At 42.1% G+C, this 13,854-nt stretch overlaps 1 protein-coding gene across 1 annotated transcript; it reads left to right on the top strand.

The window, feature by feature from the left end:
- Positions 1-3,397: 3,397 nt before the first annotated feature.
- LOC118389542 (uncharacterized protein C20orf85-like) lies at positions 3,398-7,603 on the top strand. Its single transcript, XM_035779440.2, has 4 exons — positions 3,398-3,525; positions 4,049-4,130; positions 4,349-4,447; positions 6,465-7,603. The coding sequence occupies exons 1-4, from the start codon at positions 3,461-3,463 to the stop codon at positions 6,618-6,620; spliced, it is 402 nt and encodes a 133-aa protein (XP_035635333.1). The 5' UTR covers positions 3,398-3,460; the 3' UTR covers positions 6,621-7,603.
- The last annotated feature ends 6,251 nt before the right edge of the window (positions 7,604-13,854 follow it).

Below are 13,854 nucleotides of genomic sequence, written 5' to 3'. Positions count from 1 at the left end.
ACAATGATATGCCCAGAGTCCTTCACTGACACAGAGGTCGGCTATTTAGAAAGCGCATGGTGGGCAGAGGAATTGGCCAACAAATCTATGGATATATCAGCCTATAGCCTAATTTTGTCTGTCAAACAGATAGGCCTACCTCTTATTTCTTAAATAGGAAGAAATAGGCTCCATCCCAAAGCCCTCTTGTTGTTAGTAAAGTCTAATTAAAATGAAAAAACAGTTTCAATGAATTATACCTAATCCAAAATTGCCTACTTTCAGCACCATAAGCTGTCCATTTCCGATTGATTGTGCTGCGACTGCTGCTTCAAGTTTCAGCACCACATTGAAAGTTACTTGAATCTGGCTTATTGTGAGGTCAATAATTCTGATAAATACACCAAGGGCAAGAAAAATATTGTTTTCATTAAAATCAATTATAGTAGTAGGTAGCTATCAAAGTTGACCTCCGGTCTGCCTTCTCATCTTCACACACTCTCCTTCTCAAACTGAACAGAATATAGGTTATAGGCTAGTCCACACACAATATATAGATTTTTTGGGACTAGGCCTAATAAATAATACAATTCTGAATAATTATTTGACTCTCCTCCTGAACTGCCACTGCAGGCCTACACGGTACAGCATTGGTTAGGCAACACCAAAAAAGTTTTTGATCAGCAAGAGTAGAGCAGGTTGGGGCTCAGGGTTGGAATATCCATTGCACTGTATAATGCAGCCTAGTTTTATTCCCACCATCGCAGCTATCTTAGAAATATAACTTTGCTCTGTGCTTCTCAGATCAGGCACGTCGTAGCCTATAGGCTATGGATCATTTGATTGAGACCACACCAAATAGCCTATAGGCACACTTGATATTGCGTGCCCAGCAGAGAATAAGCAACTAATCCGGACGACTGTGTGATCACGCTCTCTGCAGCCAATGTGTGTAAGACTTTTAAACAGGTCAACATTCACAAGGCCAAAGGGCCAGACGGATTACCAGGACGTGTACTGCGAGCATGCGCTAACTGGCAAGTGTCTTTACTGACATTTTCAACCTCTCCCTGTCTGTAATACCAACATGTTTCAAGCAGACCACCATAGTCCCTGTGCCCAAGAACAGTAAGGTAACCTGCCTGAATGACTACCAACCCCAACTGAATGACTACCAACACTCATGTCTGTAGCCATGAGGTGCTTTGAAAGGCTGGTCATGGCTCACATCAACACCATTATCCCAGAAACCCTAGACCCACACCAATTTGCATACCACCCCAACATACCCACAGATGATGCAATCTCTATTGCACTCCACACTTCCCTTTCCCACCTGGACAAAAGGAACACCTATGTGAGAATGCTATTCATTGACTACAGCTCAGCTTTCAACACCATAGTGCCCTCAAAGCTCATCACTAAACTAAGGACCCTGGGACTAAACACCTCCCTCTGCAACTGGATCCTGGACTTCCTGACGGTCCGCCCCCAGGTGTTAAGGGTAGGAAACAACACCGCCACGCTGATCCTCAACACGGGAGCTCCTCAGGTGTGCGTGCTCAGTCCTCTCCTGTACTCCCTGTTCACTCACGACTGCCCAGCCAGCCACGACTCCAACACCATCATTAAGTTTGCCGATGACACAACAGTGGTAGGCCTGATCACCGACATCAACGAGACAGCCTATCGGGAAGAGGTCAGAGACCTGACTGTGTGGTGCAAGGACAACAACCTCTCCCTCAAAGTGATCAAGAAAAAGGAGATGATTGTGGACTACAGGAAAAGGAGGACCGAGCATGCCCCCATTCTCATCGACGAGGCTGTAGTGGAGCAGGTTGAGAGATTCAAGTTCCTTGGCGTCCACATTACCAACAAACTAACATGGTCCAAGCACACCAAGACAATCGTGAAGAGGGCACGACAAAACCTATTACCTCTCAGGAGACTGAAAGGATTTGGCATGGGTCCTCAGATCCTCAAAAGGTTCTACAGCTGCACCATCGAGAGAATCCTGACGGGTTGCATCAGTGCTTGGTATGGCAACTGCTCGGCCTCCGACCGCAAGGCACTACAGAGGGTAGGGCGTACGGCCCAGTACATCACTGGGGCCAAGCTTCCTGTCATCCAGGACCTCTATACCAGGTGGTGTCAGAGGAAGGCCCTAAAAATGTTCAAAGACTCCAGCCAGCCTAGTCATAGACTGTTCTCTCTGCTACCGCACGGCAAGAGGTACCGGAGCACCAAGTCTAGGTCCAAGAGGCTTCTCAACAGCTTCTATCCCCAAGCCATAAGACTCCTGAACATCTAATCAAATGGCTACCCAGACTATTTGCATTGCCCCCCCCCTATTTTAAGCTGCTGCTGCTCTCTGTTATTATCTTTGCATAGTCACTTTAATAACTCTACCTACATGTACATATTACGTCAATTACCTCGACTAACCGGTACTCCCTGTTTATAGCCTCACTGTTGTTATTTTACTGCTGCTCTTTAATTATTTGTTACTCTTATTTTTGGGGGGTATTTTTTCTTAAAACTGCATTGTTGGTTAAGGGCTTGTAAGTAAGCATTTCCCTGTAAGGTTGTATTCGGCGCATGTGACAAATAACATTTGATTTCATTTCATTCTAAAGCACTGAGAAATATAGAAATATCATAAATGACAAATGACATGACCCTCCCCTGGACTGCTTTAAAAAAAATACTAAACCTTCCCCTTGAATGAAATTGAAAAACCATGAGCCTCCCTATTTTCCTCCAGGTACCCATTCTGTACATTTTGATGAATGGCCGAGGTTGAGTATTGATGCAGTTCAAAAGAAGGAAGAGAACATACTCTACTGGCAGTCTGAAATACTGCATCTGCTAAGAGTAGTACTATTACATTGAGTCAGTTTGGACTACTGCTCTGTGATTACTGTAAGGTAAGAGACGTTATGGAGGTAGTTATCCAGCTTTGGGACCTCTGAGGTCGGACCTCTAGGTCAGAACAAATGCCTTTTTATTTAAATATTCAATAGGTTTTGCTAAGAGTGCCAAATCACTATCATCGACGCCATTTAACAGTGACATTTAAGCTTAAAGGAAGTCACAATTCCATTTACCTTTTTTGCTATAAAAACTGTCATTTTAAATGCATTGCAGGAAGACATGTATAAATTGATGTGAGCAATTGCTGCTCAAAAGGGGTTGCTGATTATTAACTTTAAACTGTTAGTTCAAAAGATGTACGTATATAGTCCAAGTCCATTACAAAACTCATTATTGTTTACTCAAATTGTTTCTAATTTCACACAATGTGTGACACTCAAATGACTTGGAATTGTTTCCAAGGATACACAAAAGGATAGCTTCTCTGACTCCACTATGTTGCTATGGTGATGGTAAACATATCTGTTAGTATAACATACAAGACTATATTAGACTGTGAGGTGAGAAGTCACACACTACAGAGAGACAGACACGCTTGCCAGCATAGATGGCAGCCTGCAAACCACTTGGATCTGGTGAAGAATGCAGCTTTGTGGATAAAGATGAAATCTGGTAAACTCTTTAAAGTCTGAGTTTACAACAAAACAAATGCAATTCAATGTTATATTATGTATTCCTTGAATTTTGCTGACAAATTCGACTTTCTTTTTTTAATATAGCACAAGGTTTGTCACTTTTGTTCAAGATGAGGATATGTTATTGTTATTGTAGTAGTGGCAGTAGTGGTACTACAGTAATGGTGGATTGGTTAGCAGTAGTTAATGGTGGTGGTGGTGGTAGTAGTAGGCAAGTTTAGTAGAAGAAGTAGTTGTAGGCAGGTAGTAGTAGTAGTACTAGCATTAGTAGTAGTAGTTTAGAATATATTGATATATTATAATATGATATAATATATTGATTGAATATATTTACTCAGGTTCAGTAGAGGGTTAGCCTACTCTCTCTAGATTATCGTTGAAACTATCTTTGTTTTTTTAAATATTTGGTTCTCTGAACTGTGTTAATTTATTTAGGAGCCATGTTTTGCAGGTCCAATGTTTGTTCAAAAGCCTTATTGATGTCTTTGATTCATTTTCAGGAAAGTTCATGTCAAAATAGAGCTTCAGTCAGCCAAAGCTTGGCCCAATAAATGGGGATTCTTGACCAAGTCCTACAAGGAGGTAAGCAAGTGAAACCTGATGCAGTATGAACACATAACATGTTCTACTTCTTGAGAATACAACCATACAACCCTATAGCCTCTATTGATTAGCCAGGTAGGGACAGACTGAACTGGGCACCATTTAAATCAAAACAATGAAATCAAAGTTATTGGGTTGATCGATCACATATCTATGAGTTTCTTCAGATGTTCAGATATTTCATGCAATGTTTACAGATGCAGGAGGAGAGCAACAAGCTGAAGGACGTTGTCAAATTGGAGCTTCCCCAACATCTTAAAACACGACCCCCTACCCCACCTGAGAAATATATCCAAGTGAGTCCTTACAAACTCCTTTGGGTCAAGGTCAAGTAAGACCATGGTCAAAGGGAGTGCACTATATAGTAGTGCACAACCAGGGATGGGTAGGTTACTTTCTAAATGTAATCCGTTAGTTGCTAGTTACCTGTCCAAAATTGTCATCAGTAACGTAACTTTTCGATTACCCAAACTCAAATATTGTTACTTTTAGATGACCTTCCCCTTAAGAGGCATTAGAAGAAGACAAAAAATGTATGTTACCAATTGAACAACATATATTGCAGGATAAATCAATGTTAAAGTTTACATAGCTGGCCATATATATATATATATATATATATATATATATATATATATATATCATTTTACTTTATGCGTTGGGTTATGTAGGCTTCTTCTAACACATTGCATTCTACTTCATATAACAATACAATTAAAGTATATCTCTACAATAAAAACCAAAGTCTATCAGAATTCCAATCATTCCAATAAATGTTATACTCCTTAATCTTCAAGAATAGGACTTGGAAATATGGAAGTATAGATTAGCTAAATTGTTTTACCTGAGCATGACCCCAGCCAGCCTTACTTTGTTGTTTATGATTTTGTTGTCATGGAGGACTAATTGGACTAATTGATTGGAGTTGAAAAATAAATGCAGCGCTCATGAAATGGCATGCTTTGAGCACTACTGAAGAAAAAAAGCCCCACTTGTATTCCATAGGCTTGGATCTGCACTGTACAGCTGTTGCTCGAACGCATTTTTTACTGGCTGTCCTCTAGTTTCAAAAACAATGATTGATGGGCAGCTTAAACTTACTGAATTCAACCATTATTGGTTTCAAATACAATACGTAAGGCACCAATAGCTAACTGAGAGAGCAGCAGTGACTCACATCAATGCGCTATGTAGGTATCAATAATAAGTGATATAGCCTTATTGCCGTAGACCAGGTATACCCCCAGGGCTACGTGCAGTCCCGTCAAGGGTTGGCAAATCGCGCTGTTAAGACACTGATGCCCTTTGCAACCATGTACCTATGCGAGAGTGAATTATCGACCCTCATTGGCATGAAAACGAAATACAGGCACAGACTGTGTGGAAAATGATTTAAGACTGATACTTTATATGTAAGATGGTTAAATAAAGAGCTAAATTATTGATTATTATTAATTGTGCTCTGGTCCTATAAGAGCTCTTTGTCACTTCCCACGAGCCGGGTTGTGACAAAAACTCACACTCATTATTATGTTTAAAAAATGTATCTTATGTGTGTGGCAGGCTTACAATGATGGCAAAAAAAAAAAACATTTGAGAGTGCGCTGACCCTGGTGCTAGAGGGGGTACGCAGCTGGAGATTGAATGTTTGAAGGAGTCCTGGACTACTGCCGAAGACTAAACCAGTGCTGTTATCCTTACCTCCAAGTGTTTATTCACGTTGGATAATCATTGGGTGCCAACAGCAGTCACACCATTGGTAGACATAGCTTGGACTGCAGCCTACAAAAGCCTATTCCTGCTCTTTTCTTTTCCCGCGATCCATCAAAAACATTTGGTGTGTCATCATAGTGGTCAGACTAGCTCAGGTGGAACAAACTTAAACGTGTGCCTTTTTTCAATGATGATTTGAATGTCATTGAGAAAACGGAGAAGTGTCAGATTTTTAATCGCAAACATCCTTTTTGAATTTTAAAGTAATCCTCCAAGTAATCATCTAGTTTTTCAAAAGTATCTGTAATCTGTTCACAATATTTTTGCTGGCTTTTGTAATCCCTTACATGTAATCCGTTACTCCCCAACCCTGTGCACCATTACATAACAAAAACTTATTTAGTGCACTACTTTTGACCATGACCGAGAGGGATCCAATTGTCTTACGTCAATTAGAGTGACAAGCGTCGCGTAGCAGTGACCCCACCTGTTGGAAGACAATGATAGGGCTCTGGTCGAAAGTCGTGCATTATGTTGGGAATAGGGTGTCATTTGCAGACAGTAATGCTGGGCTATGTGTGACACTGAGGTCGGTTGCAGGTGGGACCCTCTCCCCCAGTTCCGCAGACAACCCAGGCTCAGATTGGCTGGCGCTCGGCAGTGCCCGAGTTGCAGTTGGAGCGCTACGGAAAGGTCCAGTGTGGGAAGAAGAGCTTCCTGAAGGAGCTGGGCTGGGCCTTCGATGCCTGCAGCTGAAAAAAAAAACTATTCTGCCATGACACCTACCTCCTCGGCCTTGGCGATGCCGTGCAGACTCAATATTGATTACTACTCAATATATGACTTTCCCTTATCCCCTGCTCTTTTTTGTCTTTGTCCTCCTCGCTTCCTCCTTTTTGTACTCACATACTCTTAAATCCTATGAAATTAGCACTTTCAGCATTTTTTAAATATCGATACATTCTCACTAATCAATACAAAATACTATTAATCAATACAATATTATTAATCTGCTCTTATTTACTTCTGTCTCTCACATTTAATTTCAACACAAATATTGCATACTATATCCAACAAAATTACCACAATGGGTGCTTGGTTATTTTGATCCAATGACAATCATTTGATTATTTATAGGATATTATGTTCTCTCCTTTCATTATCCTGTAGTCAATGGTGCTGTATTCCCACAAATGTAATGTAATTGTTAAGGTCCAACATTTTCATTTTGAGGAGGGAATTTTAAACAATGTTTGTTCCCATTTGATATACTTGGTATGATTTTTTCAATGGCAGTATGATTGACCATGTATCAATATCTTATCTTGCAATTTAGCCTATATTCTGTTCGGTTTCATAAGATTTGTATAACAAATTAAGATTTTTACAACAAATTAAAGTAGACTTTAGGGGCTCTCGAGTGGCCGGGAGGCCCATGAGGCGGCGCACAATTGTCCCAGCATTGTCAGGGTTAGGGGAGGGTTTGGGATTTCCTTGTCCCATCGCACTCTAGCGACTCTGTGTTGCGGGCTGGGTGCCTGCAAGCTGACTCCGATTGCCAGCTGGACAGGGTTTCCTCCCAACACATTGGTGCGACTTTCTTCCAGGTTAAGAGAGCAGTGTGTCAAGAAGCAGTGTGGCTTGGCAGGGTCGTGTTTCGGAGGACGCATGGCTCTCGATCTGACAGATCTTCCCAAGTCTTTAGGGGAGTTACAGTGATGGGACAAGACTGTAACTACCTATTGATGTATTCACAATCTATTTGTTTATATTAAAAAGTATTTAAATAGAAAAGCTGAGTAGCACTATTTTACCGTATAGAAATTACCAAACATTTACTAAGATGTGGATTCATTATATCAAGCATCACTAGAAACCATTTACCAGCTATGTTGAATTATTAACCAAGTACCAGAAATTATTTCCTACTACACTGAACAAAAATATAAACGCAACACGTAAAATATTGGTCCCATGTTTCATGAGCTGAAATAAAAGTTCCCAGAAATTTCTCAGGTGCACAATAAGCATATTTATCTCAAATGTCGTGCACAAATTTGTTTACATCCATGTTAGTGAGCATTTGTTCTTTGCTAAGATAATCCATCCACCTGTCAGGTGTGGTATATCAAGAAGCTGATTAAACAGCATGATCATTACACAGGTGCTGGGGATAATATAGGCCACTCTATAATGTGCAGTTTTGTCACAACACAATGCCACAGATGTCTCAAGTTGAGTGAGCGTGCAATTGGCAAGCTATCTGCCGCAATGTCCACCATAGCTGTTGCCAGAGAATGAAATGTTCATTTCTCTATCATAAGCCACCTCAAACGTTGTTTTAGAGAGTTTGGCAGTACGTCCAACTGGCCTCACAACCACAGACCACGTATTTGGCATCGTGTGGACGAGCGGTTTTCTGATGTCAACGTTGTGAACAGAGTGCCCCATGATGGCGGTGGGGTTGGGATGCTCTGGATCAACATGTACGACAGTGTGTTCCAGATCCCGCCAATATCCAGCAACTTCGCACAACTATTGCAGAGGAGTGGGACAACATTCCACAGGCCACAATCAACAGCCTGCTCAACTCTATGCGAAGGATACGTGTCGCATATTTGGGTCACATATTTCCCAATAATGTGAAATCCATACTTGTTGAGCACATTCATTCTGGCACATGTCTTGCCCATCAGTGCAACACATATGGCACTGTCATACTGAGCTTAATGCAAGGCTACAGCTGCACTGACATAATTTTTGTTGTTGTTGCAATTTACTAATTCTACCTAAGGGCGCAACGCATTACACACATTCCAGATCTACTATTATGAAGCTAACTGGAATTACAAGCCAAACTGCTGTCTAACAGTAGAGGGGGATATGCTGATTTCATAATAATGAAAATGAAGTTGGATAAAAATGTTTTACACTTCTGAAATGCTACTAGGAAACTGTTACTATTCTGTGGATGTTCGATGAATTGAGGACAACTGAAAACATGTTTGTGTTCTGGTTGTCATTTAACCATTGGGTACATTCCAATATCCATACTAGCAGAAAATACCCATACATGCCCAATACATTGCTTTATTCAAGGTGGTATGATAGAATGGATATTGGTACAGAGCCACATGCTATGATGGATTGGCAGTTTGGCACACAGACAATGCCCTGCTCTTAACCTTAGCCGGGTGACTCTTCCTCTCACACGTTCCCCCAGTCGGCTAGACTAAAGTGGCAGACAGACACACTAGTGGGCCTGTCCCTGCATTGACCTTTCTACACAGCCATACACCAGCTCTCCCGTGATCTCGAAGTAAAAGCCACAGACCTCAGTCACTCACGCAACAACAAAGACAGCCTCTAAGGGGCGAAGCCAAAGGACCATATAATTGTTTTCAAAGGCATAACTTACATTTTTAATTGAAAAGGGAATTGAATGTTTTACATTTTTCAAAAGGTTTTGTAATTCCAAGCAGATTATTTTGCCTATGTACCCACACCTTCACATAAGTGTTTGTGTTGTGCCACAATATTAAATCCACCCTTCACACTGAAACACATGATAAAATATGATGCACAAAATCCTTCACTTTGTAGCATCAAAGAAATACATAAAGATATGCTATGATGCCCTCTCATGTATTAATTAGCCAATTAAACTAGATGGTAACTTTACATAAAGTAAAATTGTGGGACTTGCTTAATCTGTTCAAAAATGTTCACTTAAACAAAGCAACTAAAATAGAGTCAAAGTTAAATGTACTAAAACAATTGGTCTGATTAGTTTGATGTACCACTAGATCAACTTTATTACTTTGGATTGTACGTCAGTTAGATCACACATTTCATCAGAAATAAACACTCGGACTAGTACACTTTTATGCACTCTCCTAGAATACCACAGTATATGCAGTATGTAATAACAGAGCACAGAAGACAATGAGGCATAGTTGAAGTTTTAAATGAATACCAAACAATTTTTTACAATTGATTTGGACAATGTGAAGGCCTCTGGGCTGGAGCTGGATCAGTGGGAAAAGAGACCAATGGCCGGAAAGGGGGAGCCCCAGCCCCTGTTGGGTTCTAAGAATCACTGAGGGAGAAAGGGTAATGTATAACATTTACATTATGTCAGGATATGTTATTGTTAGAGGGATCCTCTGGGAGGAGAAGAGACACAGTCTGGTACCAGTCACCATGACAGCCGTGAGTTGGGTTGGAGTGAGCACTTTGGGGAACAGGTCAGGTCAGATGAAGTGAGGAAGACAGATATCACTAAGGTTCTGTCGGGTAACAGAGATGCATTGGCTGTTCAGTTGTGTAGGAGGAGACTCAACATAGGAGAAAAGGTTAAATATCCGTGCTTGTGTGAATATGTCTGTCTGTTCAGCTGTTTGATCCTTTGGGATGAATAAACTTGGTTTAAGCTTTCATAGTGTCCGTTGAGTTCTTCCTCTGATATTTATAACCTAACACCCCTAAGCATCTCTGCCCCCAGGAGGATACACAAGTTAGCTGAGCATAGCATACATAGGGTTCTAAAAAAATCACGTTACATAATTTTGCCTGATTCCGTTTTGTATTTTCCCAAATTCTGTTTTCTCTGTTTCATTTTTCCAGGTAAAACTTTCCCCCAATTTCTTCAGGTTTTCGTGATCAAAATCACCCTTTTTAATAAAAAAAAAGATGAAAGTCCACAAGAACGCTTAAAACACATCAGGAAAATGCCGGAGGGGATGGCTGCTGTTTTACGGGCTCCTAACCAATTGTGCTATTTTGGATTGTTTGTAACTTATTTTTAACATAATGTTGGTGCTACTGTCTCTTATGATAGAAAATAACTTCTGGATATCAGAACACTATCTCAATTGGGCTGAGGTCGGGTGAATGTGGAGGCCAGGTCATCTAATGCACCACTCCATCACTCTCCTTCTTCATCAAATAACTCTTACACAGCCTGGAGGTGTGTTGGATCATTGTCCTGTTGACAAACAAATTATAGTCCCACTACGCGCAAACCAAATGGGATGGCATATCACTAGAAATGCTGTGGTAGCCATGCTGGTTAAGTGTGCCTTGAATTCTAAATAACTCACTGACAGTGTCACCAGAAAAGCACCACTCGCCATCACACCTCCTCCTCCATGGTTCACGGTGGAAACCACACATGCGGAGATCATCCATTCACCTACTCTGCGTCTCTCAAATTTGGACAAATTTCCACCAGTCTAATGTCCATTGCGCGTGTTTCTTGGCCCAAGCAAGTCTTTTATTCTTATTGGTGTCCTTTAGAGGTGGCTTCTTTGCAGCATTTCGACCATGAAGGCCTGATTCACGCAGTCTCCAATGAAAAGTTGATATTGAGATGTGTCTGCATTAATTTGGGCTTCAATTGGAGGTGCAGTTAACGCTAATGAACTTATCCTCTGCAGCAGAGGTAACTCTTGAGTCTTCCTTTCCTGTGGCGGTCCTCATGAGAGCCAGTTTCATCATAGCACTTGATAGTTTTTGCGACTGCACTTGAAGAAACTTTCAAAGTTCTTGAAATGTTCCAGATTGACTGACCTTCATGTCTTAAAGTAATGAACAGACCGTCATTTCTCTCTGCTCATTTTTCCCTCGACCAATCATCATCTACCACCACCTCCATCAACACCATCCTGTGGGTCTTCAAACGAAGTCACAAAAATAAAATAAAAGTGGCAGAGGCATTTGTGCAGTCCTAAACAAGTATCTTCCAAGCCGATAAGCTATGATGCTGCCAAAATGCTATCAATGTACCTCAAGAAATTCCCAGATAGGCACCTGCTCAGATGCCGTCTACTCTTGCGGCCCAGCCTACCTTTTCTAGGAGTTTCGCCTGATGCAGTTACCTGTGGCAATGTCATGAGTGGAGTGCTAGAGGTGAAGTGTCCCTTTAGTGCGAGGGACATGACCGTGGAGGATCATGTGTCCTCAATCAAGGATTTCCACGTGATCAAAGAGGATGAGGGGATAAATATCTGGCTCGCGGTCAGTGTTCCAATTAATCCCAACGGTTTTCGAATGGGTTGAGTTCGGGGCTCTGTGCTGGCCAGTCAAGATCTTCTAAACCAATCTCGACAAACCATATCTGTAAGGACCTGGCTTTGTGGATGGGTGCATTGTCATGCTGAAACAGTAAAGGGCCTTACCCAAATTGTTGCCACAGAATTAGAACATAGAATCGTCTAGAATGGCTTTGAATGCGTTAGCGTTAAGATTTCCTTCTCTGGAACTAAGGGGCCTAGCCTGAACCATAAAAAAATAGCCCCAGACCATTTCCTCCTCCACCAAACTTTACAATTGGCACTATGCATTGAGGCAGGAAGCGTTTTCCTGGCATCTGCCAAACCCAGATTCATCTGTCGGACAGCCAGGTGGTGAAGCATGATTCATCACTCCAGACAACGCATTTCCACTGCTCCAGAGTCCAATGATGGCAAGCTTAACACCACTCAATTGACGCTTGGCATTGCACATGGTGATTTTAGGCTTGTGTACGATGGAACAGTTCTTGTCCTGACATTGCTTCCAGAGGCAGTTTGGAACTCTGTAGTGTTGCAACAGATGACAGAAGATTTTTTAAGCGCTGCGTGCTTCAGCACTCATCGGCCCTGTTCTGTAATTTACATTTTACATTTAAGTCATTTAGCAGACGCTCTTATCCAGAGCGACTTACAAATTGGTGCATTCACCTTATGACATCCAGTGGAACAGCCACTTTACAATAGTGCATCTAAATCTTTTAAGGGGGAGTGAGAAGGATTACTTTATCCTATCCTAGGTATTCCTTAAAGAGGTGGGGTTTCAGGTGTCTCCGGAAGGTGGTGATTGACTCCGCTGTCCTGGCGTCGTGAGGGAGTTTGTTCCACCATTGGGGGGCCAGAGCAGCGAACAGTTTTGACTGGGCTGAGCGGGAACTGTACTTCCTCAGTGGTAGGGAGGCGAGCAGGCCAGAGGTGGATGAACGCAGTGCCCTTGTTTGGGTGTAGGGCCTGATCAGAGCCTGGAGGTACTGAGGTGCCGTTCCCCTCACAGCTCCGTAGGCAAGCACCATGGTCTTGTAGCGGATGCGAGCTTCAACTGGAAGCCAGTGGAGAGAGCGGAGGGACGTGAGAGAACTTGGGAAGGTTGAACACCAGACGGGCTGCGGCGTTCTGGATGAGTTGTGGGGGTTTAATGGCACAGGCAGGGAGCCCAGCCAACAGCGAGTTGCAGTAATCCAGACGGGAGATGACAAGTGCCTGGATTAGGACCTGCGCCGCTTCCCGTGTGAGGCAGGGTCGTACTCTGCGGATGTTGTAGAGCATGAACCTACAGGAACGGGCCACCGCCTTGATGTTAGTTGAGAACGACAGGGTGTTGTCCAGGATCACACCAAGGTTCTTAGCGCTCTGTAATCTTGTGTGGCCTACCACTTCGCGGCTGGCTTGTTGCTCCTAGATGTTTCCACACAACAGCACTTACTGTATAGTCGACAGGGGCAGCTCTAGTAGGGAAGAAATGTTATGAACTGACCTGTTGGGAAGGTGACATTCTATGATGGTGCCACATTGAAAGTCACCAAGCTCTTCAGTAAGGCCAATCTACTGCCAATGTTTGTCTATGGAGATTGCATGGCGGTGTGCTCGATTTTATACACTTGTCAGCAATGGTTGTAGCTGAAATAGCCAAATCTACTAATTTGCAGGGGTGTCCACATATAGTGTATCCAGACTGTATCACATCCAGCCGTGATTGGGAGTCCTATAGGGTGGCGCACAATTGGCCCAGCGTCATCTGGGTTTGGCCGGAGGCTGTCATCCTAAAAAAATACATTTGTTCTTAATGAACTGACTTGCCTAGTTAAATAAAGGTTAAATAAAAAAAATAACAAATGTAAATCTTGGGATGGATCGCATATAAAAACAATACTCATGTTAAAATTGCAATTATTAAATATAAATTAATTGCTTATGTAAGC

Source organism: Oncorhynchus keta, chromosome 10, assembly GCF_023373465.1.
Source record: "Oncorhynchus keta strain PuntledgeMale-10-30-2019 chromosome 10, Oket_V2, whole genome shotgun sequence".
NCBI lineage: Eukaryota > Metazoa > Chordata > Actinopteri > Salmoniformes > Salmonidae > Oncorhynchus > Oncorhynchus keta.
Note: the sequence above shows the minus strand (reverse complement) of the source record. Positions and strands in the feature narration are given on the sequence as shown.

Excerpts from the sequence above, each read along its gene's own strand:
- LOC118389542 (XM_035779440.2), top strand. The coding sequence starts at position 3,461 with ATGGCAGCCTGCAAACCACTTGGATCTGGTGAAGAATGCAGCTTTGTG. Across the intron at positions 3,526-4,048 it reads GTGGATAAAGATGAAATCTG|GAAAGTTCATGTCAAAATAG; the intron begins GTAAACTCTTTA and ends ATTCATTTTCAG. Across the intron at positions 4,131-4,348 it reads TGACCAAGTCCTACAAGGAG|ATGCAGGAGGAGAGCAACAA; the intron begins GTAAGCAAGTGA and ends CAATGTTTACAG.